The 22,258-nt window shown below is 56.1% G+C and overlaps 9 protein-coding genes across 9 annotated transcripts; 6 read left to right on the top strand and 3 right to left on the bottom strand.

The window, feature by feature from the left end:
* The first annotated feature begins 1,767 nt into the window (after window positions 1-1,767).
* Window positions 1,768-3,712, top strand: PUNSTDRAFT_121062 (uncharacterized protein). The gene is made up of 3 exons (XM_007384899.1): window positions 1,768-1,989; window positions 2,071-3,455; window positions 3,529-3,712. The coding sequence occupies exons 2-3, from the start codon at window positions 2,078-2,080 to the stop codon at window positions 3,618-3,620; spliced, it is 1,470 nt and encodes a 489-aa protein (XP_007384961.1). The 5' UTR covers window positions 1,768-1,989; window positions 2,071-2,077; the 3' UTR covers window positions 3,621-3,712.
* A 787-nt stretch (window positions 3,713-4,499) lies between these two features.
* Window positions 4,500-6,186, top strand: PUNSTDRAFT_121063 (acid protease). Its single transcript, XM_007384900.1, has 5 exons — window positions 4,500-4,698; window positions 4,773-4,945; window positions 5,030-5,091; window positions 5,165-5,753; window positions 5,819-6,186. Exons 1-5 carry the CDS (start codon window positions 4,520-4,522, stop codon window positions 6,055-6,057), a joined length of 1,242 nt encoding a protein of 413 aa, XP_007384962.1. The 5' UTR covers window positions 4,500-4,519; the 3' UTR covers window positions 6,058-6,186.
* Window positions 6,187-6,258: 72 nt separating this feature from the next.
* On the bottom strand, window positions 6,259-7,042 carry PUNSTDRAFT_135377 (uncharacterized protein; the record flags this gene model as incomplete). Its single annotated transcript, XM_007384901.1, has 3 exons — window positions 6,259-6,496; window positions 6,571-6,725; window positions 6,809-7,042. The coding sequence occupies 3 exons, from the start codon at window positions 7,040-7,042 to the stop codon at window positions 6,259-6,261; spliced, it is 627 nt and encodes a 208-aa protein (XP_007384963.1).
* Window positions 7,043-7,268: 226 nt separating this feature from the next.
* PUNSTDRAFT_144359 (arsenical-resistance protein ACR3) lies at window positions 7,269-9,033 on the top strand. Its single transcript, XM_007384902.1, has 6 exons — window positions 7,269-7,411; window positions 7,472-7,618; window positions 7,689-8,113; window positions 8,167-8,314; window positions 8,370-8,566; window positions 8,620-9,033. The coding sequence occupies exons 1-6, from the start codon at window positions 7,396-7,398 to the stop codon at window positions 8,890-8,892; spliced, it is 1,206 nt and encodes a 401-aa protein (XP_007384964.1). The 5' UTR covers window positions 7,269-7,395; the 3' UTR covers window positions 8,893-9,033.
* A 417-nt stretch (window positions 9,034-9,450) lies between these two features.
* PUNSTDRAFT_88536 (cerato-platanin-like protein) lies at window positions 9,451-10,134 on the top strand. The gene is made up of 2 exons (XM_007384903.1): window positions 9,451-9,913; window positions 9,970-10,134. Coding segments are annotated over exons 1-2 (423 nt in total). The 5' UTR covers window positions 9,451-9,491; the 3' UTR covers window positions 9,971-10,134.
* Window positions 10,135-10,628: 494 nt separating this feature from the next.
* PUNSTDRAFT_103976 (Aldo/keto reductase) lies at window positions 10,629-12,385 on the bottom strand (the record flags this gene model as incomplete). Its single annotated transcript, XM_007384904.1, has 13 exons — window positions 12,273-12,385; window positions 12,159-12,216; window positions 12,066-12,112; window positions 11,865-12,000; window positions 11,736-11,817; window positions 11,559-11,684; window positions 11,410-11,499; window positions 11,289-11,356; window positions 11,138-11,229; window positions 10,989-11,085; window positions 10,853-10,944; window positions 10,760-10,790; window positions 10,629-10,702 (listed from the first exon to the last, which is right to left on the bottom strand). Exons 1-13 carry the CDS (start codon window positions 12,315-12,317, stop codon window positions 10,629-10,631), a joined length of 1,038 nt encoding a protein of 345 aa, XP_007384966.1. The 5' UTR covers window positions 12,318-12,385.
* Window positions 12,386-12,594: 209 nt separating this feature from the next.
* Window positions 12,595-13,361, top strand: PUNSTDRAFT_144362 (uncharacterized protein; the record flags this gene model as incomplete). The annotated part of the gene is made up of 2 exons (XM_007384905.1): window positions 12,595-13,207; window positions 13,262-13,361. The coding sequence occupies exons 1-2, from the start codon at window positions 12,600-12,602 to the stop codon at window positions 13,359-13,361; spliced, it is 708 nt and encodes a 235-aa protein (XP_007384967.1). The 5' UTR covers window positions 12,595-12,599.
* Window positions 13,362-17,020: 3,659 nt separating this feature from the next.
* PUNSTDRAFT_121067 (uncharacterized protein) lies at window positions 17,021-17,551 on the bottom strand. The gene is made up of 2 exons (XM_007384906.1): window positions 17,145-17,551; window positions 17,021-17,095 (listed from the first exon to the last, which is right to left on the bottom strand). Exon 1 carries the CDS (start codon window positions 17,379-17,381, stop codon window positions 17,148-17,150), a length of 234 nt encoding a protein of 77 aa, XP_007384968.1. The 5' UTR covers window positions 17,382-17,551; the 3' UTR covers window positions 17,021-17,095; window positions 17,145-17,147.
* Window positions 17,552-18,520: 969 nt separating this feature from the next.
* Window positions 18,521-19,978, top strand: PUNSTDRAFT_135383 (uncharacterized protein; the record flags this gene model as incomplete). The annotated part of the gene is made up of 8 exons (XM_007384907.1): window positions 18,521-18,637; window positions 18,694-18,714; window positions 18,765-18,816; window positions 18,891-19,093; window positions 19,147-19,296; window positions 19,357-19,598; window positions 19,650-19,869; window positions 19,919-19,978. The coding sequence occupies 8 exons, from the start codon at window positions 18,521-18,523 to the stop codon at window positions 19,976-19,978; spliced, it is 1,065 nt and encodes a 354-aa protein (XP_007384969.1).
* Window positions 19,979-22,258: the final 2,280 nt, after the last annotated feature.

Here is a 22,258-nt window from a genome sequence, read left to right on the forward strand (position 1 = left end):
TCGCGGAAAGTTGTGAGTCATTAGTCACTGCCGTCTGATGGGATCGCCCTCTCACGAGGACTGTTTTGTTGCGCTTAGCGACCTGTCGAAGACGGGAACATATGAGTGGAAAGAACGGGTAGACTCGGACGGATTAGAGGGACTGATGGTGAGGATCAGTACCTTTCATTTTCGTGTCTTTGGATCGCGGCTGATCGATGGATCGACTGGGCAGTTAAAGAACATCGGAGGAACCCCTTCCAACGCGGCGATTTATTTTCCTGCGAAACACTATGCGCGGCCTATGCTGACGATCAGCGAGGACGCGAGGCTCATCGCTGGCGAGTTGGTGCTCTCTTGGGTGGCGGCGGTCCTTTCTTGGTCCAAGGGGACTGGCAGCGGATTATCTGGCGTATTGTAATGATCGAACATTCGGACCGTGCTACAGACCCGTGATGAATACCACTTGCTACACGTTCGCCCATGATACAGCCGATTCATGTTGTGTCTTACCTTGTAGATGATTGCGCGAGGGTCAAAGACCGGACACGAAACAAATTTTCAACCCTGTGCCCGGCCATCACCACCGCAGGCCACAGTACGGGCCACTTGGCACGCCACGCCGTCGCCGTCCACAAAGCCCTCGTATAAATTCCACGGAATCGCCCGCGGCAAAAAAAAACCTCCAATCTGGGCCCCTCCTCCATCCAACCCGCTGAACCCTACTGAACCTATTATTCATCCACGCGACATGGCCGCTCCAGCGACGCCATCGCGCCCCGCTTTGGAGCGTCTCATCACCGGATGCCGAACCCTATGGTTCGCCCCGGGCGCTGCCGCCGGTTCGACGGAGCTGCAGGTGTTGACGCACACGAAGGGCATCAAGTTCACCTGCTTCGAGATCCCGCGCAAGGACACGTCGGACGGGTCGCTGTACACGATAAAGTGCGCGTTGGAGGACGGGCGGTACACGGCTTCGGTCGGACAGGTCGTCAAGGACGTGTCGGGCGGAGTGCGCATCCAACCGTCCGGCGACGAGCGTGGTGAGGTCGAGTTCGGATCGTTCGGCGAGGAGTTGTGAGCACTTTGTTATCTATCGTCGGCTGCGATCCCGATTTATAGCGCGGTCTTCTCACAACCCGATTTTTCTGTTCGTTAGCACGCTAGGTTTTCCGAACAAGATTTCCGATGTCAAGTATCGCTGGGAAGAGTCCAAAAGTTCGCGGGGTACGCCGTGTCTGGTGGTGCGTTCGAGGCCGTTCGTCCCGAGAACAGAATTGGCTGACATCGTCGGTGTAATCGCCGTCATCGTTGATAGCTAAGGCGTATGAGGGGGCTCGAGGCTGTCAACATCGCCCTCTATCACCCGTTCAATGGGGAGGATATGCCATGCTTTTGGGTCGGTCAAGACGCGAAACCCGTGGTGCCGGAGCTGGTGCTCTATTTGGTGGCGGCGGTTCTGTGCTGGCGGCCCTATGGAGAACAGCAAAAAGCTTGATTAATTTTTGAACTCGAGCGCATACTCTGTTGTCAATACGTCTGTAGTAGGTCTGTATTGCGAAAGTCCAGGTGAACGAGATCCGAGAGGATGAGTGCAAGACGTCGATGGAACGAACGCGCCGATGCTGAGCGCTGAGCGCTGGGCGGCCGAACGTGCCGACCATTTTCAATGGATCCCGTGCTGCAGGCGCGCGCCTCTGCCAATGCCATGGATATAGCAGCTGCAAACTCAGAGCAATCTGCTCGTGGCTCCTCCGTTTCTCTGCTCATCTGAACTCTGCTGTCACTCCGGGGCAACTGAGAAGAAACATAAATTGAAGGCGAACCCAGTTATAGCGCCGGCGCTCGCATCGTTAACCAACACACCTGCGGCACACGCTCGTTGACGCCCTCATAACAGCCGCTTATCGGCCTTGCACCGTCACCCTCTGCTCCTGCTGCCAGCGATAGCCTGATCCCGACCATAGGACTGGTCGGAGCTCTACAGAGCCCCAGTCTGTTCATTCGAACGTGAGCGCCCGTGCGATCGTCCACTTAGCACCAGACTCTACTATACTTAACCGGCTGACACGATTTCTTCATATCGCCCAGCCGCACCATGCGTCCGAAGCTGCCCTCGCTCCCGCTCCCGCTCCGGCCCAGACTAAGACGACGTCAGCGACCCGCGCCGTCCGACTCGCTCTGCAGCCGGCTGCCGCCCGAAGTCGTCGTCGTCATCCTCTCGCAAGTCTACGACCTCACGCGCTGGCAGCCCTCCGACGCCGCGCCGACCTCGCGCTACTTCAACCACTGGCTCGCCGACTCCCCCGCGCACGCGACGCCCGCCGCGCTCAGCCAGACCGACTTCCTCGCCCTCCTCCGCGTCTGCCGCGGCTGGTACCTCGCGGGCGTCGCCGCGCTCTACGCCGAGCCCTTCCTGCCCTCCCCGCGCGCGCTCAAGCTCTTCGCGCGCACGGTCACCGCCCGCGCGGACCTCGCCGCGCTCGTGCGCACGCTCGTGCTCGTCGAGCCCCCGTTCAGGTTCAGCTGGGTCCGCGTGCTGCTCCTCAGCCGCGGCCGGCGGGAGCGCACGCACCGGCGGCAGGCCGAGCGCGCCGAAGGCCGCTTCTACGCCGTCGTCGCCGCGTGCGCGAAGGTGGACGCGGTGTGCCTGCGCTCGCGCCGGAACACGCACTCGCTCCTCCCGCTCATCGACGCCTCGGCGACGGGCATCGCCCGCCTCCGCCGCCTCACGCTCTGCGGCTGGCAGTGGCGCTCGCTCTCGGACACGCTCGCGCTCGGCGCCGCGGTGGCGGGAGGAGCGGGAGGAGCGGGCGACCACCCCGCCGCCGCCGCCGCCGCCTCCGACGCGGCTCTGCGGGGCCTCGAGGAGCTCTCGCTCTCCGACTTTTACCTCCCGCATTACTTCCGCTTCCCGACGCTGCCCGCGCTGCGGACGCTGCGCGTGTCGGGCACGATCACGGACATCTTCGAGCCCGTGTTCGTGGTCCCGCCGTTCGAGGCGCTGCGGACGCTGGAGAAGATCGAGCTGCAGGGGAACTGCTGGTACGACTACGCGCTGACGCAGTGCATACAGTCGTACGCGGGCACGCTGAAGGAGCTGAGCCTGATCGGCTCGGACGAGCTCTGCATCGCGCGCACGCTCGACCTGCAGGCGTTCGAGGCGCTGAGGCGGCTCGTGATCGGCCCGCTCGAGCCGGACCAGAGCCCGTTCGAGGTGGTGCGGGTGCCGGCGTCGCTGAGGGTGCTGGTGGCGCATTCGATGGTGGGGTGCGCGCGGGGCACGGCGAGGAAGGTCGAGTATTTCTTTCGGAGCGCGGGGGAGATGGGGCGGTATTTGGGGAACGGGGCGGAGTTGGCGGCGGGGAGGAGGAAGGGCGCGAGGTTGGCGGCGAAGGTGGTGGGCGGGGCGCCGCCGGATTTGGCGTGCTTGTGTCGGGAGTGGAGCATACCGCTCGAGGAGATGGACCCGGACGGTGCGTTTGCCGCGCTCGATTTTTTTCGTTCACGCCCTTGGAGTGGAGTCGTTGACGGGCCCCGGTTCGCTAGATGTTGAGCTCGTCGACGACGAGAAGCCGCTGACGTCGTCGCTCACGATCTCGTTCCTGCCTTCAAAATGGGAAGACGTCTACGTTCTTTGAAATTAAACCGACGCCTCTGCTCCGTGTCCATGAACACTTTCTGATCTGCCCTCCTTCCTCCCCCTCTCCCTGCTCTGTCGATCAAAACACCCTGGGCATGGACACTACTGACCCGCCGCACCGCCTGTATCGTCGACCGCTGCTGTCTGTTTTTCGAAGGTTGTTCGTCACTGTATCGTAAACTATCACTCACCCTTGTATCATGTGCGCGTTCCGTTCTCTGAGACGAGCCATGCATGTGCTCATGTGCTGCCTCCCGGGACCGCTCTCCCCTGTTACGAATGGTGCGCGCTTGACAACGCGTGTGCAAAGGCCTCCGATAACGTCCCGTCGCTTCCATTGCCCGCGACCACGCTCGATGAAAAGGGGGGCGCTTCTACGCTTACGTCATGACGGTCGCGTCTCTGTCCAGCACCACCACCGCGCGAGGTGCACGTCCGGGGCTCCCTCGCTATTGCTACCACACCGGCGCCCTCGTTGCGAATACCATGTGCGGGCGTTCACGCGCTGCCTGGCTTGCATAGCATTCGCGCCTCGTCGCGCGACGCATCCACGCGACGGGATGCAACCTGTGGTCTATTTTTAGCACACCCCGCTGGCCAGCTTGGTTCGCTGATCGTCCGTTGCTGGCCGTCAATCATCTTCATGCGATCCGGTCTCCTCTCGCGCCCCTTCGACCGCAACGCATACGACGGTCGCATGTGCTCGAGTGCGCAACCGCACGTCTCGCCGTGATTGTAGCGCGCACCCTTGACGCGTGCACGTTTACTGCCGGAGCCGACGCTGCAGCTGCACCACCCGCTATAAAGTCTGCCTGGCTGCCACCGGGATGTCTCACCGATCCCAGGTCCTCACCGAGCAAGCCCCTCCCGCTCCCCTCCAACCGGTTCGATCCCAAGATGCGCTTCACCCTCGCCACCGTTGTTGCCGCCCTGCCCTACCTCGTCTCCGCGACCATCGTCCCGGAGCAGCACGGCCAGTCGCGCTCCATCTCCCTCGGCAAGCGCTCGAACCTCCGCGGCGAGGACGGCGTCGTGAACGCGGACAACCTCCGTGCTCACCTCAAGAGCACCGTCGGGTACGCTTCCCCCTCCCAAAAGCCTTCCATTTCTCCCGGACGACAGCTGACCCCCGTCTTTTTGGATCGCACAGCAAAATCCAGCGTGGCGCCGCCGCTTTCGAGCGCAACACCGGCGCTCGCCACCCCGCCGCCTCGGCGTCCACCCCGGCCAAGCGTGACGTCGCCTCGGACAAGCTCACCGACGACTCGGAGGAGCTCTGGTACGGCAAGATCTCCGTCGGCACCCCCGCGGTCACCTACACCGGTCAGTAATCGTCCCGTTCCCCGAGTCCACGTCAAGGACACCCGGGCTCACACTCTCGCCTCTCTTGCCTCCTCCTCCCTGCAGTCGACTTCGACACCGGTAGCAGCGACCTCTTCCTGCCCGGCGCCAACTGCGGCAGCACCTGCGTACGTTTCCTCCCCCTCCCTCTCCCTTCCGATAGATAGTTAACCGTATGACCTCCGCCGCCGCTCTGAACAGTCCGGCCACACCAAGTACAAGCACACCGCCAGCAGCACCTCCAAGGCGCTCGGCAAGTCCTTCAGCCTCGCCTACGGCGACGGCTCGACCGTCAAGGGCAAGCAGTACACCGACACCGTCAAGATCGCCGGCCTCACCGCCAAGAAACAAACCCTCGGCTCCGCCTCGCAGTACTCGAGCGGCTTCGAGTCGTCCAACTTCCCCGCGGACGGCCTGATGGGCATGGGCTTCAAGTCCATCTCCGAGTACAACGCCGACCCCGTCTTCCAGACGCTCGTCAAGGACGGCGAGACGACCGACGGCGTGTTCGCGTTCAAGCTCTCCGACTCGGGCGCGGAGCTCACCCTCGGCGGCCTGAACGACGACCTCTACTCGGGCAAGATCACCTACGTCGACGTCACCCAGGAGGGCTACTGGCAGGTCGACGTGGACGCCGTCAACGTCGAGAGCGACAAGGTGCTCGGCTCGACGAGCGCCATCATCGACTCGGGCACGACCCTCGTCGTCGCCACCACCTCGGACGCCAAGAAGTTCTACGACGCCATCGACGGCGCCGAGGAAGCGACCGACATCGGCGACGGCTACTACAGTGCGTTCGCTCTTTCCTCCTCCCTTTTGATTTCGTTAAACCGAACGTCTTTTCCCGTTCCGCAGCCGTCCCCTGCGACTCCATCCCCGACGTCAGCCTCACCTTCGGCGGCAAGGAGTTCAAGATCTCCTCCGACACCTTCAACCTCGGCCAGGAGTCCTCGGGCTCGTCCAAGTGCGTCGGCGGCATCGTCGGCGAGGACACCGGGCTCGACTTTTGGATCGTCGGCGACGTGTTCATGCGCAACGTCTACACCGTGTTCGACGTCGACAACAGCCGCGTCGGTTTTGCGGAGCTGGCTTAAAGAGTTTTTTTTGATCCATCATCGTAACTCCGTCGGCCGATCCTCCCCCACCTACCCTGCATCCCCTCACGGACATTCGTCACCGCATACCCCACTCACGTCAATGTATCTTTATCGCCTTGCTTTTCTGAATATACCATTTTTTTCTTCTGAATTCTTGGTTCTGGCATAAGTAATGTGGTGGTGCGAAAGGAGAGCGCGTCAGGGAGGTCCTGGTTCGTTCGGTGCCGCCATCGTCTCGTCCTCTTCTTCTTCAACCAGACCCCTGCAGTCGAGTATCCCCCCGCAACACTCCTCTTCGTCGATCGCGCTCGTCGTCGTCGTCGTCGAAGCTGTCTCCGCCTGCATATCAGAGACGGCGATCGGTGCCCCCTGCTCGGAGAACCGCGCGAGGAGCGTCGCGATGGCGAGCTCCGCCGCCTCGCTCGCCGGTGTCGTCCTGCCCACGCGATTTTATTTTATTTTTTCGCTTGAGTCAAAACGGAGTTGAGGTTTGGCGAACCGTTAACGTACCTCGACGTTTCGCCCGCGTCCGAGTGCGTAGCTGGCGGTGCTAGGGGTGGGCGCCGTTGTGGTGCCGCGTTCGACCGCTGCGCGGCTTGCTGTAGGCGAGAGACGAGTTCCTTCGTCTTGTCCAGGCCTGATATCATCTCCGAGCAGGTGTCTAGCTGGCAACATAATGATAGAAAAAAAAAACAGCTGAGTACACGGTTTTCCATCTCGATCGGCGAGGCGAACCGAGTCAACCGACCATAAGGTGAGGATCGACGACCGCGTGCCGTCCACCAGCATCACCACCGCCGTCGCCGCTGCTCGCGCGTAGCAGCACGAGCTCCTGCTTCAATTGCTCGTTCTCCGCCTCCGCCTTCGAGCACCGCTCTTCCAGCTCGGCGACGTACTTTGCCTTTCGGTCCCTGTAGGCGCGCTGGAGGACGAGCGAGCGAGAGGCTTGGATTGTGAGATCGCGTTTCCGTCCTCTGGCCATGCCTGCGTGTTCGATCGAGTCTGGAGATTCAGCAGTCAGCGGCGATAGTATTCGGAAAGTCAAGTAAGAGAGGAGGGCGCGAGAAACCCCTATTTTGTCCACGCCGCACGTGGCGCACTTTGAGCCCGATTTTGTCAAAAATCAAATTCGCGGCGACGCTCTTCACCTTCCAGCCAACAACGATGGATTCCCGCGAACGTCCCGTTCCTCCTGTCGACTGCACGAGTGGCGTACGTGCAGCGCAGCAACCGGCTGTTCCGCTATTGGGACCTCGTCGGCAATATACCTACCTACCTACCTACCTCCCAACTGCACAGAAAAAAGCTCATTAGCTATCGGGAGGCTCAAGAAACATGGTCGTGCTAGCCGGTGCGCGAGTCTCCTTCGTCTCTTATATACGTGCGATGTCCTCGCTTACATGCCGTTCAGACGTCCTCCGCGAATTGAGCTGGACGGATCGTCTCCTTACCCCGGCGATCCTCCTCAGCATGATCGTGGGCGTGATCATTGGGGAGCTTGCCGGAAACGACGTCCGCGACGCTTTTGACACCACCACGTTCCGAGGGGTGTCACTGCGTAAGCACGTTCCGAAACCCCCCTTCCGTCTTCGAGAGACGTGGAAAACTGACACTCGCCCTCGAATTAGCCATCGCCATCGGTCTCATCGTCATGATGTGGCCAGTGTTGACGAAAGTGCAGTATGAAGCACTGCCGGCGCTGTTTTCGACGTGGCATCTATGGACGCAGACCTTTATCTCTCTCTTCTTGAACTGGATCATCGGCCCGTTCGTCATGCTGGGCCTGGCGTGGGCTACCCTGCCCGACCTTCCCCTGTATCGCACGGGGGTCATCATGGTCGGTCTGGCAAGATGTATCGCCATGGTCATGATATGGAACCAGCTCGCTCGCGGAGACGCCAATTACTGCGCGGTGCTGGTCATCATCAACTCGGTGCTGCAGATAATTCTTTATTCTCCTCTCGCGGTTCTGTTCATCAATATAATCGGTCACGCCGACAAGCACGCCGCAATACGTATCTCATACGGGGAAGTTGCGATCGCCGTCCTGATCGTGAGTGAGATATTGTCAGCCAGCGGGGTTTCCGTGATCGCAGGCCCCTGCAGTATCTAGGGATACCCCTTGCCGCAGGATGCGTTACTCGCTACAGCGTTTGGCTTATGACGAGCAAGCACTTCCTGGAGAAGAAGTTCTTGCCATATTTTGGCCATCTCTCGCTCATCGGTCTCCTCTACACGATCATCGTCATGTTTGGTGTGTACATCCGACCTTCGTCATCACGTTCGCGCTCGTCTGATCCTCAAAGTAGCGTATCAGGGACATCAGATCCTGCATCACCTTGGTCCCGTATTCCGGACCATGGTTCCGCTCGTGCTCTATTTCGTCATCATGTGGAACATAGCGTTCTGGTGGCTTTACCGTCTCAACGGTCGATACGGTTCCAACGGCAGCTTCAGCTACGAGATGGCCGTGGTGCAGGCGTTTACTAGCGGTTCCAACAACTTCGTGAGCTATCGTCTTCTGAAACTATGGAACGGCATAGTGACCTATTCGTACAGGAACTTGCGATCGCCGTCGCGATAGCTGTCTACGGCGTAGACTCGCAGCAGGCGTTGGCGGCGACGATCGGTCCGCTCGTGGAAGTCCCGGTGCTCCTCGCGCTCACTTGGGTTGCGCTCTACCTTCGGGCGAAGCTATCGTGGACGGTTGTTGAGAATGCAAGCTCGGTGGAGGATGTAAAAGTGGAGCACGAGGGGAGTGGAGCCTCCCCAAGTTTGCATTCCGCTCGCCAGAGAGAGGAACACGGCGTTGTGCGCCCGCTGCATCCATGAATTATGGCGGCGCTGGTGGAAGAAGCACGGTGACTATCGGACGGGGTTGGTGCGTGCAGTTCCTGCACTGATACGTCACGCGGGAAGGTCTGTATGGGAATAGCAGGTCAGATGGTTACGGATATTTGGTCTTCAATTCGGACATTTCTGCATCGAATCTGCATCTGTAACCCGTCGCGCCGCGAACAGAGAGGACCAGATGCGGTTTGTGCCAATGACGCGGCGGACAAGCGTTCTTGGGCATGGAAACCGCACTTCGAGTATTCTTGATGGGGTATCACCTGCTCTGCTCAGGTTCTCCACGTCTATCTTCCGATTCCCTTGCCTTCTGCCGAAACCCTGCAGCGCGGAAGTAGACTGGGCGTAGGTCATGAGTGCGCCTGAGACCGCCGAAGTCGCGTTCTGTTCTCACTGATCGAGGCTCTATATGTGAGACAAGCATGGCGTTGAACATCGACGGATCATTTCTGACAGCCTTCTTCGCCTATAGATGTTCTCGCCGCGCTGTGAATATACATTTCCGAACGGTGTATAAAGGTGGTATGAGGTGGTACCTGTCGACTCTCAGCAACCCTTGCACCGTCGCTCCGAGCCACATCATGAAGTACGCCGCCGTCCTCAGCTCCCTGTTGTCCGGCGCACTGGCCGTTCAACTCTCCTTCGACCCCGTCTACGACAACAAGAACGGGTCCATGGACACCGTCGAGTGCTCCACCGGCTCCAACGGCCTCATCACCCGCTTCGGCTTCAAAACGTTCGGCGACCTCCCGTCGTTCCCCAACATCGGCGGCGCGCAAGCCGTCGAGGGGTTCAACTCCGCGGCCTGCGGCAGCTGCTTCAACCTCACGTTCGCGCAGACGGGGAAGACTATCACGGTGCTCGCGATCGACCACGCGGATTCCGGGTTCAACGTCGGCCAGGTGGCGATGGACGACTTGACGAACGGGCAAGCGGTGCAGCTAGGCATAGTACAAGTGAATGCGACGCAGGTGCCCGGTACTGCGTGCGGCCTCCCTGCATGGCACGTCAACTCCCTCGACTGTTGTGCGAACTCAAAGACTAACGTGCCTCCATTAGATGACCCGACGAACATCACACATATTCACGTTTAGGATGGCTGGTGAAGAGGACCCTGAAGCTTGCATCTGTTGTATTCACGAGAAAGGATTTCAGCTGCATGTGTCATGCAATGCCATGAAGATCACATTCTGCGTCTCATTCATGGGGGTATATCAACGTCCCCAATGAACTGCGTGTGCGCATCAGTTAGAGATCATGGACTGATAGACGACGCGAATGTTGCTGTCCCTGTGCGTGTCATCTGCGTTATGATTTCTGGTGTGTTCGATGAACTATTGTGGTCGTCGGCGAGCATTCCATCACTCACAGAAGTAACGCTATCCACACGCGGGTTGGGCGGACCGTCCTACTGCAAAATGTCGTTCGCCATCTTCCACGTCTCGCGCGTCGTGATTGTCTTACTTTCAGAGCACAAACATGCCTCGAAGGGTCTCCCCTTTTCCCGGTGGTGACATACATCGCAGTCGATGCAACGAGCTGTTGGAAGAGTAAAGGGCTCCCTCATTGGGTCTCGGTTTATGGAGATCGTGACGGTAGATGCACGCGGTGGCGACGGCCAAACGGCCGAGGCCAAGGAGCACAAGACGTAGTAGATCTGGGCACTGTATCAAGCTACAGTCTGGCCTCGAGGTTATCGAGAACTATGAGCACCGTGCTCAGCGGTAGTAGGGCGGGGCCAAGCCTCTGACACTGTTCCAGGCCTCGTCCACCGCGTTAACGACGTCTTCGGCTGGTGGTGATCATGACGTTAGTATGGAAGCGAAATTCCTATGACCGGAGCGCTTACGTAGTGGGCCTTTCTCTAAATCATTCAGGTTCTAGGGGCGAGGAAAATCAGCACCGGTACTCATGGATGAAACGGAAGGCGACGGGGTCCCACCTGCTCAATGTACTTCAAGCTGGAGGCGCCGATGATGATCGCGTCGCCGAATTCGCGTTTCATGGCGCTGTGGTGCGAGGTCCAACGGAGCACTGTAGTGCAGATATCAGCGAGTCGGAACGGGTAAAGAGCTGACCGACTTCGACCATGGAGAGGCCGTGCTTGTCCGCGGCTTTCTTGATGGATGGGACGGCATTGAAGTAGGGATCATTCCAGTAGAGGCTACGGACGAACTAGTGGGGAGATGATCGAGGAAATTCGACGTTTTAGGACAAAACCGTGTACCTTGCCCAGCATACGGCTATCGTCAAAGCGCGAGCCCGGCTCGGCTTGATCTTCCTTGGAGAGATACTTGCCGGTGAAGAAGCCGCCGGCCACTATATCGGCGAAGATCGTTAGCATAGGAGAGCTTGCGGATGTCGATCGTGCGACATACGGCAGTTGAAGGCGTAGAAGCTAATGCCGTACTTGCGCAAGCAGGGAAAGAGCTCCGGTTCCACGGCACTGTAGAGAAGAGATGAATCGACGGTAGATTCATAAATGTGAGATAGACGTACCGCTGCAGAGCGTTGTAAAACCCTTGATACACAGTCGGCTGAACGTATCCGTTTGCCTTGCAAATCTCGCAGATTTGCGCGACCTCCCATCTGCGTGGTCCGGCACATGTTACAGTCCGATGCTGAGAAAGCGAGGAGCTAGTACGTACGACATGTAGCTGCTGAGGCCGAAGCGCTTGAACTTGCCCTCCTTGTAAAGTTCATTCACGGCTTTCATTGTAACCTCGTAAGGAGTCGTGCGGTCGGGGGAGTGCAGATACCACAAATCGACACAGCTGAAGACGTGCGATCAGTAACGTGGCAATCGAATATCATGAGAATCTAACTCTGTGTTCAATTGCTTCAGGGAAACATCGAGCCACTTGCGGAGATCCTCCGGCCCATGCGAGATGGTTTCTTTCCCGACCACTATCACCAGTTAAACGTACCCAGGAAGAATTGGTAACGCCACTTACTGCCAACCCTTCGCTCCACTGGGATGTGCGCAGTGGGATTCAACTTCGTCTGGACTTTCAAACCTTTCTTGGCGTAGTCGATCTTGGCGAGGTAGGACTCGGCACTACCGCCTCCATAGCTACGAGCGGTGTCCAACTAGGGTGCAACAAGGTAAGTCTGGTTGTTGGTTGTAAGGTGGTGGTTCTATTAAAAAGGGTTACCTCCACGTGTCCGTGAGCCGCGAACGCGTCGATGATCGCCTCGATTTCTGTCGTCGGTCAGCTCGGGTTGCAATGAAGGGGAGTAATGCGAACCTTTCAGGTCAGAGACGCGAACGGCTTCTGTGCCTGGATCTCCAAACGTCATGCATCCCTGATTATCCGTGAGTTACGGGGAAGAATGACGGGCGGTGACTCTCGACAACTCACCATGACGATATTGAGCGCACTCTTTGGGGACGTGTTCGTGGCCATGATGGCGAGTTGATTGCTCTAAGTCTGAGGATCATCTTGTACAGTTCCTCAGGCATATATACCAGGCCTCCAAACGACCTCCAACCCATCCAAGCACAGGTGATCCAGGAAAGAACGCAAGGAGGAGTGGATTGAGGTCGGTGCTGCCGAGAAGCCGCGGTTGCGCGCAGCCACGTGAGCGCGCGGCCCCGCGACGCGACGCGACTCATGAACCTGAACCCACCCCGCGTGAGATATAAGACCCATCCGACCCATCCTGCTTGGCCACAGCTGCGACCAACAATGTCCACCACCATATTCTACCACTGCGCGACCAGCAAGGCTCTGCAATGCAATGTGGTCATTGCGTTCACGTCGAACGGCGTGTGTGCCATCGAGCTCGCTGACGAACCTCACGTCACCCTGAAGAGACGGTTCCCCTCGGCAAACTTCAGCACCGAGCTCCATGCTGCGCAGCTCCTGTCTGTCCAGGACGTGTTGGATTGTCTTGAAGATCCCGCGACGGCGTATCCGTCCCACGTGGCCTTCGACCTCTCGTTGACCAGCTCACCCTTCCGCGCTCAAGTATGGAATGCGCTCAAGGGCGTACCGGCGGGAACCACCGTGACCTACGCCGAACTTGCACAGAAGATTGGGAGGCCAGGCGCGGCGCGTGCGGTCGGCGCTGCTGTCGGTGCGAACCCGCTCGCGGTCCTCATTCCGTGCCACCGCGTCGTGGGCTCGAACGGGCAGATGACCGGCTATCGCTGGGGCGTCGAGCTGAAGAAGTTGCTGCTCGAGCGCGAAGGCTTCTCTCTGCCCTCCTCCCGTACAGCCCGCGCACACATTCGCGCAAAGGAGACGGGACAGGTGGCTACTGTAGTTGTTCGGCGCGATAACTCGGCGACAGAGTCAGTTGCACTCAAATCAGTGAAGCCTGTCGAACTGACCACGGCTCACGATAGTGCTGAGCCTAGGCCTCGTTATGAACTCAAGGCCGTGTATGAGAACCTCGATCAACTTGCGAGATATGGTCTTAGCCACATTTTGGAAGCAGGCCCATAGCTCATGCTCGGTGTTTCGTCTCAAGGGCTGTTCCGGTAACGGCATGATTTTTCTTGTTGTTGCGTGTGTATGAGCATTCATGAGGCCATGTCTCCATCAGGAAAAACCGGATTTGCTAAAAACCTCCTAAAACGTACTAAAACGTGCTCATTGAGTAGCTTTAGAGGGTTTCGGTACCCAATAAGCGACTCTTTCGATAGTCCGATTTTTCCTGATGTCATCGAATTGCGAGCACGCACGCATACATTCGATGCTAGACTCGCCACAGGTGACCGGATGATCCCCGAGGTTCCTTTCGAACGTCCTACCCAGTTGTGTGGAAGTGGAAAGACGTACTGTAATTTTACGACCTTAGGTTCGTCCCCTGTCCCCTGGCAACCTGAACTGAACCTAATTTCCCGTGTTGTCCCCTGTCCCGCCACCAATATCCAGGCCTTGAACTGACCGTGGGAATTGTATTTCCTACTGTGAGAATATTGCACACTGACTACAGTCAGTTTGCAAACTTCCCACGGGCCCGAACTTGCAGCTGTCCCCTGTCCCCCCGGGGGCGGACCAAACCTAAGGTCGTAAAATTACAGTACCGCCTATGCCCCCTTGATGCGGCGATGTATAAAGCATAATTCATATGACATACCTGTGGTATCTATACTTGCATGTTGGAAGTATCATGGGTTGAGACGACACATTTCGACGTGTTTCTGCCAGGCGCTGGTAATTGATCGCAAGCAACGTACTAGCGTGATTTTTGACCGAAGGAAAGAGAGAACAGTATACATAGAGGTTGCATGCGGTGTTGCCCAACAAAATACTCGAGTTGTCAAATCAACCAGCCCCGCTGCCTCCCTCGTCATGGGTTGTACCCGTTGTCGAGTCTTCAATCATCGATGCTTCCGCGCCATAATATGAGTTGATCGGGACGTAGAGCTTCCATCGGGAGACTAGTGCTCGTGCTCTGAGGTAGATCGTCGGATGCCATACAAACACCTGCTGATATGGAGGACTCAGTCAGTTACGACTCCTTGCCGCGCAAAAGATACCTTCGACGTCCAACACCAGTTGTCAAGTCGAGTGTGACTCTGTCTGGGTGGTAGGCCGGGAGCAAGATCCTGGCAATATGGCTCGGAATGATCATGGCCACCTTGCTGGTTATATGTCTATCTCAGTCCTACAGAAAACAGATGAAACAAAGGCTGGGTGCGAACACTGGGACTGTCCTATGTAATCCTCAAAAGGTCACTCACTTCTCGTAGGTTACAGCTGCGGGGCGAAGCCTTCGATCGAACCTAGACACCTCACACAGTTCTTCTCATATATAGCTAGCCCCCGGAGCCAGCCAGATTACCGGCACAACCGCGTCGAATGGGCTTCAAGTCTCATGCTCGCACCTTCTCAGCTTCCACGAGGCGCAGCAATAGGCGCTCATGTTTTCTGGTTGAGAAGAATGTCTCGTAAGGTAGGTCACAGCATCCGACACGACTTCCGTCCGCGCTGATTGGGAGTCATAAAGAGAAGGTCAACTTGCTGCTCGTATGTGCAGCAACTTTTAAATCTGTCCCATGGTCTAGACCACTTGATCTTCTGCACTGAGGTGTCTGATGCGCTTGCAGAACTCCTTGTCTTGACCCTCGACGGCTGGAGAGGGCGGTCGCTAGCTAATGGATTGCACGTAGTAACACATACATATACCTACCATTTACGCCAGTGCTAAAATGTTGTGTTGGCCTGTATAGGAGCTCACGAACCATCCATGCACTTATGTGTTGCAAGCTGCAGGTCCTGGGGTGCGGTGTGGCAACTGATTTTTCCGCTATCTAGATCGCGCCGACTCGTCTTGAACGACAAGGAAAGCAATACCGCCAAAATTCATATGGCATGGCGTTGCATGTTGTAAGTAGCCGGTGTCGAGTTGACTTGTTGTCCGCTACAATCGTAATGGCAACCCCATTGCCGGTGTGCTGTTGTTACATAAGTAGTCTGATTACCCTCAGACTTCATCGTCCAACAATACTCACCGGCTGATTGGTTTTAAATCCTCAGCGTATCCATCCAGAGGTTCAAAGTATATTTCTCGAACGTTGATATTCGTCTCAGTACGGGGCTGCCCGCTCAAAAGGAACGATCTTCGGGACGATACTCATTCGCATGTTGTTGGAGCGGGTAGCTGAGCAGGGGCCGCAGCGCGCCTCATGCCTTTGACAAAACAATTGAGTACGTTACTAGCTGAAATGGTAGGGTCCGATGATAGATGCTGTGGTGAACTTCAGGTCTTCATGGGAGGAGGCGTACTCCGGTGATATTTGACGTTGTCCCTGAGATGGTTAGTGAGAGCTCCCTGACGGAGTTCTTCCAACGTAGACCAACCTCGAGTAGTCGCCGTTCCTCAATGTTGGATAAGTCCATAATGTGGCATTTGCACAATGGACGGTGCGATCAGCTGACGCGTGCGATTTACTGAGTACTAACTTGTCGAACCCAACCAACCAGCAACAGCAGCATCGCTGGCGTCCTCCCTCGACACATCCTCTCACCGGAGATCGCCCCAGGACGCCGCGGCATTCGTGGCCGTCCCAGGCTCGCCTTCTGAGCTGGCAGACTGCCGCCATCTGCGAGGACCAGGACAGGAAGGCGCAAACTTCAACCACTGTCCATTGCTAAACGTAGAAATCCTGGAGTTCGACGAACATGGGAAGCAAGCAGGATGTCCAACAAGATCCCAGTGCGAAAAGGTGCGAGGAGAACACCAGCCTGATGAAGACGCCTTCGGCAGGCGGGGGTACCGTGGGCTTCGTATGTTCCATCAACGGTCTGATTTTCGCAACTGAAGACACGAACACGACATACCAGATCCCCCCTTTCTTTCCTGAAGAGTGCATTACGGACCAACACGGGGTTTTCCATCGAGTAACACGCCTGACTGCACTTAACTCGACTGTGGCGCCGAGATCAAGGATCGACATCGGTGCAGGTATCCCAAGCATCCCAACGACCAGCCTGGTCATCGATCAATCATCTTTCGCGCGCTTCGACTACATTGGTAGCTTTGCGCAGAACCAGAATAACAACGCCTCGTTTCGCCACCCGGCCTGGGCAAACTCGTGTTCGACATGGGAGCTTCCTGCCTCTTGCTCGCCAAGTAGAGGCGACCATAAATCTGCGCTCTTTGCGGGTGTGGAAGCGCAACCTATCCTCGACGGCGCCACACCATTATCGGTGGCAGGTTTGACCCTGCCTGGGTTCGACATGTCGCCGGAGATCAAAGAGCGATGGAGTCCGGTCATATCAGACGGCTACGCAAGCGGCGACAGGATAAACCCTTGCGAATATCGTGGTATGGTCTATGCGTATCCGATAACGGCGACACCATTGGGAAACGGCATAAACCTCGCTTGCAACGGCGGTAAGTACATCAGCCTACGCTTATGAAACATGCACGTCGTTCTTAAGCATCTGAGAACAGTACTATTTGTCAGTCCGGCAATGCCGGGCAGACAACAGTATGCTCACCCTGAGCCTGATGCGGTGACGCCGCTGTCTTCGACAGATTTGACTCTTCCTGGTTTTGACAGGTCACCGGAGATCGTCATCCTGCCCGATGAGGGACGGGGCGACGTCATATCAGACGACTACGGTCAAGATGATAAGATACACTCTTCCGGGCTTTGGGGTGGTATCGGCGAGTCTCCGATGGCGGCGATGCCAATCAATCTTAACACAGGGGTCAACTACAACACCTGTAAGTCTGTCAGCCCACATGAGAACAATACGGATGATGCAACTCACCCATTACTCCACGTTGTAGGTCAAATCCACCTTGACGCCAGCTCGTACGACGCTAGCTATGTCGAACACCGACAAAACCTCCGAGACCGAGTCAACCGACTCATAAAAGTCAGCATCGACTGCGACACGAGATGGAGGTGGGATGCCTTCGACGTTTCGAGGTCGTGCACCCTCTCCTCCGGCAAAGACGCGATCCTTGCCAACGATGAAGGCATCGATGATATCCTCGCGAGTCATCCGGGGACGTTTGAGGCGTACGATGTGCTTTCACAGACCATGGAGGACGCGAGCAGGTCGTGGTGAACGATCGCGGTTGACGATGCGCGCAGGATTCCGGGGATCGTCCGTCGATCGTGGTCGCTATATAGGCAGGTGATAATGACGATTTTTAGCAGCTCAACTACTGCATGTTGCAGCTCAAGCAATGTGGTTGTATCGCGAGCATCGTCGAGAGTGGTAGGCGGGATAGACGATGGCCGTCAGGAAGAAAGGCATCGACGCAACTGCGCGGTCGTCTCCGGCTATGTAGTACCACGTGGAGTCGCTGCCCACGGCGACGGTTTAGTTCGTTTTCATGCTTGACCACCTCATCTATTTCGTCAGAAATCCAGAGGGCTTGATCTTATTATGACGAGCGCCTGCTAAAGAGGACCTTTGAGTCTTTCTCAGAACGAGGCCTTGCGTTGATCTCGGATGTCCCTGCGCTGTGTTCAATGTCCCTGCACCCGCTCATGAGTCAGAGAGCAGGTCTCGGGCCGGACGGCAACCTGTCATCTACTCTAGCGTTTTCATACCAGTGCTTCGTTCCACCGGAGGTGAACCCATGAAGCCCATGGTATATAGAAGGTGAAGTACAAGGACGCTCCGGGGTGTTCGAGTACATTAACTGAAGCAGTCATCACACATGTGTTTCATAGTCGTCCTCAAATGCTCTCGGCTCCAGAGGCGCATCACCGATCTCTACCTCCCTGCCTTAGCATCCATTCGCCATGACGCAATTGCCGGATTCCGCACGTATGACTGAACCTCGTCTGATATCGAACCCGTGGCCGCGTCATCTGCGATATACAGACGCATTGGCTATGCCCACATGGAGTTCTAAATCGCTCCAGTCTGAAGAATGTCTGATGAGACTCGGGCTGGTGCAACCCAAATACATCGCCTCGTAGCGCTCATCCAACTGCCCTCGATGTATCCGAACATTCCACAGCCCAGCTCCCGTAACCTCAGTATGGACGCGAAGTGCTCTGGACAGAAGGGCAACCAGCGCCACTCTCTGGATATGGTGACGATGCGCCTAAATTCGATGCAAATACATACAATAGTAATGATGGGTGGCGCCGTCCGCTTTACCTCATAGCGCGTTGTCAACGAAGATGACGTCCCTTACAGGTGCATTCACGCCCGGAATTCCGCAGACCATGGCCCTCCGTACCGTACATGCCAACGGCTACACTAGACACAATCTACCAGGACCATTCTTCTTGTATAGAGTGAAGGAGATGGAACCGCAATCACATGAAACAATCTCATTCCAACTATACCGCAGCTGTACCATGATGGTCTGATGGTAAGTCCGATCGCTCTTCTTGACCTCTACGCTGAACCTCATTTGTCTAGTTCGCAACGACTATAACTGGTCAACGGATCTCGCCGCATGGCTCATACAACAGTTATGTAGCATGTTCTCTTTCAGGATGCGGCGATGCATCATAGACAGTCGGTCTTTTACGACTCGGTGTCCAGACCCACCCCATCGGCTTAGCACCCAACACGGTTCTCCTACCAGTCGGGCCCCGCTGTACTCTACGCCCCCGGACTGGGAGATGCTCCAATTTCTATTTCTCTTGATCATTTACACGCCACTCCTGGTGCTTGCGGGGATCCGTAACTATACAATAGACGATTACTACGGGGACTCCAGAACCGCAGGCTTACCAGAGTATGGGGTACGTAGGCTTCACTTGTCTAGGCAGCGGAACTCTCATGGCAGGCGGTCTAGGGTCAATGGAACTACGGCCCTATGTGTCCTGGCTGCGAGGTGCAACCATCACCGTCTCTTGTCTTCAACGGAAGCTGGCACGACACCACCGACGATCATTTCAGACCCCAGCCGCAAAGCCCTTCCGTCACGTTGAGTTTCACTGGCACGGTATGTTACGTCTGAGATAATCATTACGTCACACCGGACATTTATTTATGTCTTTTGTAGGCTATCTACGTGTTCTGCGTAATACCTGACACGGTCGCTCCTCTAGTCACCACCACGGCCAATATGACATTCACCCTCGATCAGGCCGTGGTAGGGAATTATGTTCATGAGCCTTCTGCGAGCATCGACTATCTGTTCAACGTCAACGTATTCAAGCGCGAGGAACTGGTGGACGGACCACACACTCTTCTAATTGAAGCACAGTATGAATCTTATATGGCTTTCGACTACGCCATCTATACGTGAGTTGTTTTGTTCCCGAGCTACCGTTGATCAACACTCATGTCGTTCAGCTTTGTGGGCGAACCCCAATCAAATAAGACAACCTCAACGGTGACTATACCCACGACAGTGACCAGGACATCCACTTTGTCCTCCACCTCTTCCTCTGTCACCAAGTTACCTACTTCTATCTCATCTTCACCTGTGGATACTGTGGCGCCCGGCCTCACGTCGTCCTCGTCTTCGACCACCAATCTCGCCGATCAAACGAGTAACTCAATCCCTCCCTCAGTGAGCAGTGACGTGACAACCCCCGTCCACAGTACCCAATCCTCGTCAGACGCCGTCCAAACGGCGAGTTCGACGACTGTGGATACCACACGCCCTAGCTCTGGAGTAGCCTCCTTGCATAAAGCACACTCACTACTCGCCCCGATCATAGTCGGTATTGCCGCAGGTATAGTCGTCTTGAGTGGCATACTTTATAGCATATGGTTCCTTCGGCGGCGGGCTGCGAGAAACATAGGTACGCCTGTCATATCATTGTCATCATTGCGAGCCAGACAGTAATAATCTATACTCTAGCCAAGATCGATCCTTTCGTCTGTCCGACTACGCCCGAAAATCTAGATAACATGAACAGCCGCATGCAAAGTACGATGCGTTTCACCGGTCCTTCCCCTTATACAACTGCTGTCGCCAGGCCACAGCCGAAGTCGCGTCGATCTATTACAAAGATTTCCATAGCAGCGTCGCGGCAAGGACATCGAGTACCTTGGTTATATAGAAGATTGGCTTATCCGGAAGGGGAGAGAGCCTCGAAGGGTCAAGGACCTTCGCCGACTGACGCTGCGGAACGTCAAGAACACGACCAGGGCCTGGCAACTGCTCAAGAACTTCCACGATACACCGAGAACCGACACTCCCGAGTGGCACGGCTGCGTGCGAAGGGTGAACCATATATAGACGCTTTACTTGAGCGGCTTGCGCAGATTCATGCAAGCCCGGCGGGCGATAGACTTTCTCGGGTTGACATATAGTACAGTCTCAGAACACTAGCTTCCGCTCGGAAGTTCCTATTGTTGATGTACGGTTACATCGGATTGGACGGTTGTACACAATGTCTGGATTTAAGCCAAAGCTTGCAACTCGTGCATATGCCCCTGACTTAGTACTACTGACCTGAGGTCTGCTCCTTCCGAGTCAGTCGTACTCCCAAACACGACCAAACAGAACCAGCCTAGGGCTCGAACAGCCTCGCGTTCTTCCATGATCAACAACGCACTGTGTCGACTATACAGCGTACATAACCACAAACAGCTACTCTGAAGCTGAGCAGCCGGCACCTATTCCGGTAACTGGTGTTGTGTTTGCTTCGTATACCTAGGCACACTGGTCCAGGTCATATAAGAATGAATTGCCAGTTCATAACGTCAGAGCCGGAGTATAGCTTTGACAGGACGGAACAGATTGCTCGATGACTGCGGTGCTACCTCTCAAAAGTATGTGTTGCGCTCACGACCACGACGCTGCCTCAGTTTCGCAAACTGATTCTGCATGCTATAGTAACAGGAAATCATTCGTCGGCTGTGCTTGAATCGTTCGTGGTGATTCCACCATTAGATCGCTTCAGAACGCTGAGGAGAGCGAATATCAAGTACCCGCAGTACCCGCAGGCTCATAGCCTGCCGGTAATCGAGTTCATCGAGTGTCCCACGAAATTACTCTCTTCTTGCTGCTCCTCCCTCTCATTACTGCCGCAACACCCCGCAGCCTATGATCCAAGCACATTACTTCTGGCGTTTTTATGTTTATTCTCACCTAATGTGGTTTGCGCGTGCTTCAGCGGTGAACTACACAATCGACGATCTAGGTGGAGATCCAAGAACTGGGGCGCTACCTTTGTATTCGGTACGCCTTCACCTCAAGAATTTGTGTTTCCGTCACCCACAACTGTGCTCACACGACATAAATACAGAATGGATGGAATGAGGGACAGAATTGTCCTGGCTGTGGGGTTCAACCGGACCCTAAACAAGCTTTTGACGGGACCTGGCATGACGCAACAAACGATCCAGCCAACAACCCGAGTTCTCAACCCACATCTGTAAAGATCAACTTCGTCGGTTCCGTGAGTTCTTCGTCGAGCGCCGAATAATGCTTCAACATAAAGTGATTTCATCATACCAATTTGCAGGCTATTTACGTGTTCTGTATAGTGCCCAACACCATAGTATCTACGGTGCCCGGTTGGACCATCACGACTTTGGCCAACCTAACCTTTATCCTTGACGAAACAGAAGTGGGCAACTACGTGCATAACCCGGGACCTAGCAACGAATATCTCTACAATGTGAATGTACACAGTAGTGAGGGTTTAGCCCCCGGAGCGCATAATCTCGAAATAGATGTTCAAAATGGATCATACGTGGCATTCGACTATGCCATCTATACGTGAGCGTAACATCCAACTCATACCGCACCGATCGATTGATAGACATTACCAGGTTCGTAGATAATACACACTTAAACGACACCTCATCCCCCGGGACAATCACACCCGCAGCCGGGCCCCGTTCACAATCCACTGCAGGATCTCCTTCATCTCCCGGAACCGGTGCAGCTCAGCGGACGAGCATTACATCCACACAACCAATGTCCAACTCGGTGTCTACCACGG

Source organism: Punctularia strigosozonata (genome assembly GCF_000264995.1).
Source record: "Punctularia strigosozonata HHB-11173 SS5 unplaced genomic scaffold PUNSTscaffold_8, whole genome shotgun sequence".
Lineage (NCBI taxonomy): Eukaryota > Fungi > Basidiomycota > Agaricomycetes > Corticiales > Punctulariaceae > Punctularia > Punctularia strigosozonata.

Coding starts and splice junctions, on each gene's coding strand:
- PUNSTDRAFT_121062 (XM_007384899.1), top strand. CDS start 2,078: ATGCGTCCGAAGCTGCCCTCGCTCCCGCTCCCGCTCCGGCCCAGACTA. Junction 3,456..3,528: donor CGAGGAGATGGACCCGGACG/GTGCGTTTGCCG, acceptor CCGGTTCGCTAG/ATGTTGAGCTCGTCGACGAC.
- PUNSTDRAFT_121063 (XM_007384900.1), top strand. CDS start 4,520: ATGCGCTTCACCCTCGCCACCGTTGTTGCCGCCCTGCCCTACCTCGTC. Junction 4,699..4,772: donor CACCTCAAGAGCACCGTCGG/GTACGCTTCCCC, acceptor TGGATCGCACAG/CAAAATCCAGCGTGGCGCCG. Junction 5,754..5,818: donor CATCGGCGACGGCTACTACA/GTGCGTTCGCTC, acceptor CCCGTTCCGCAG/CCGTCCCCTGCGACTCCATC.
- PUNSTDRAFT_144359 (XM_007384902.1), top strand. Junction 7,619..7,688: donor GTTCCGAGGGGTGTCACTGC/GTAAGCACGTTC, acceptor CCCTCGAATTAG/CCATCGCCATCGGTCTCATC. Junction 8,315..8,369: donor CACGATCATCGTCATGTTTG/GTGTGTACATCC, acceptor TCCTCAAAGTAG/CGTATCAGGGACATCAGATC.
- PUNSTDRAFT_88536 (XM_007384903.1), top strand. CDS start 9,492: ATGAAGTACGCCGCCGTCCTCAGCTCCCTGTTGTCCGGCGCACTGGCC.
- PUNSTDRAFT_121067 (XM_007384906.1), bottom strand. CDS start 17,381: ATGACTCGCGAGGATATCATCGATGCCTTCATCGTTGGCAAGGATCGC.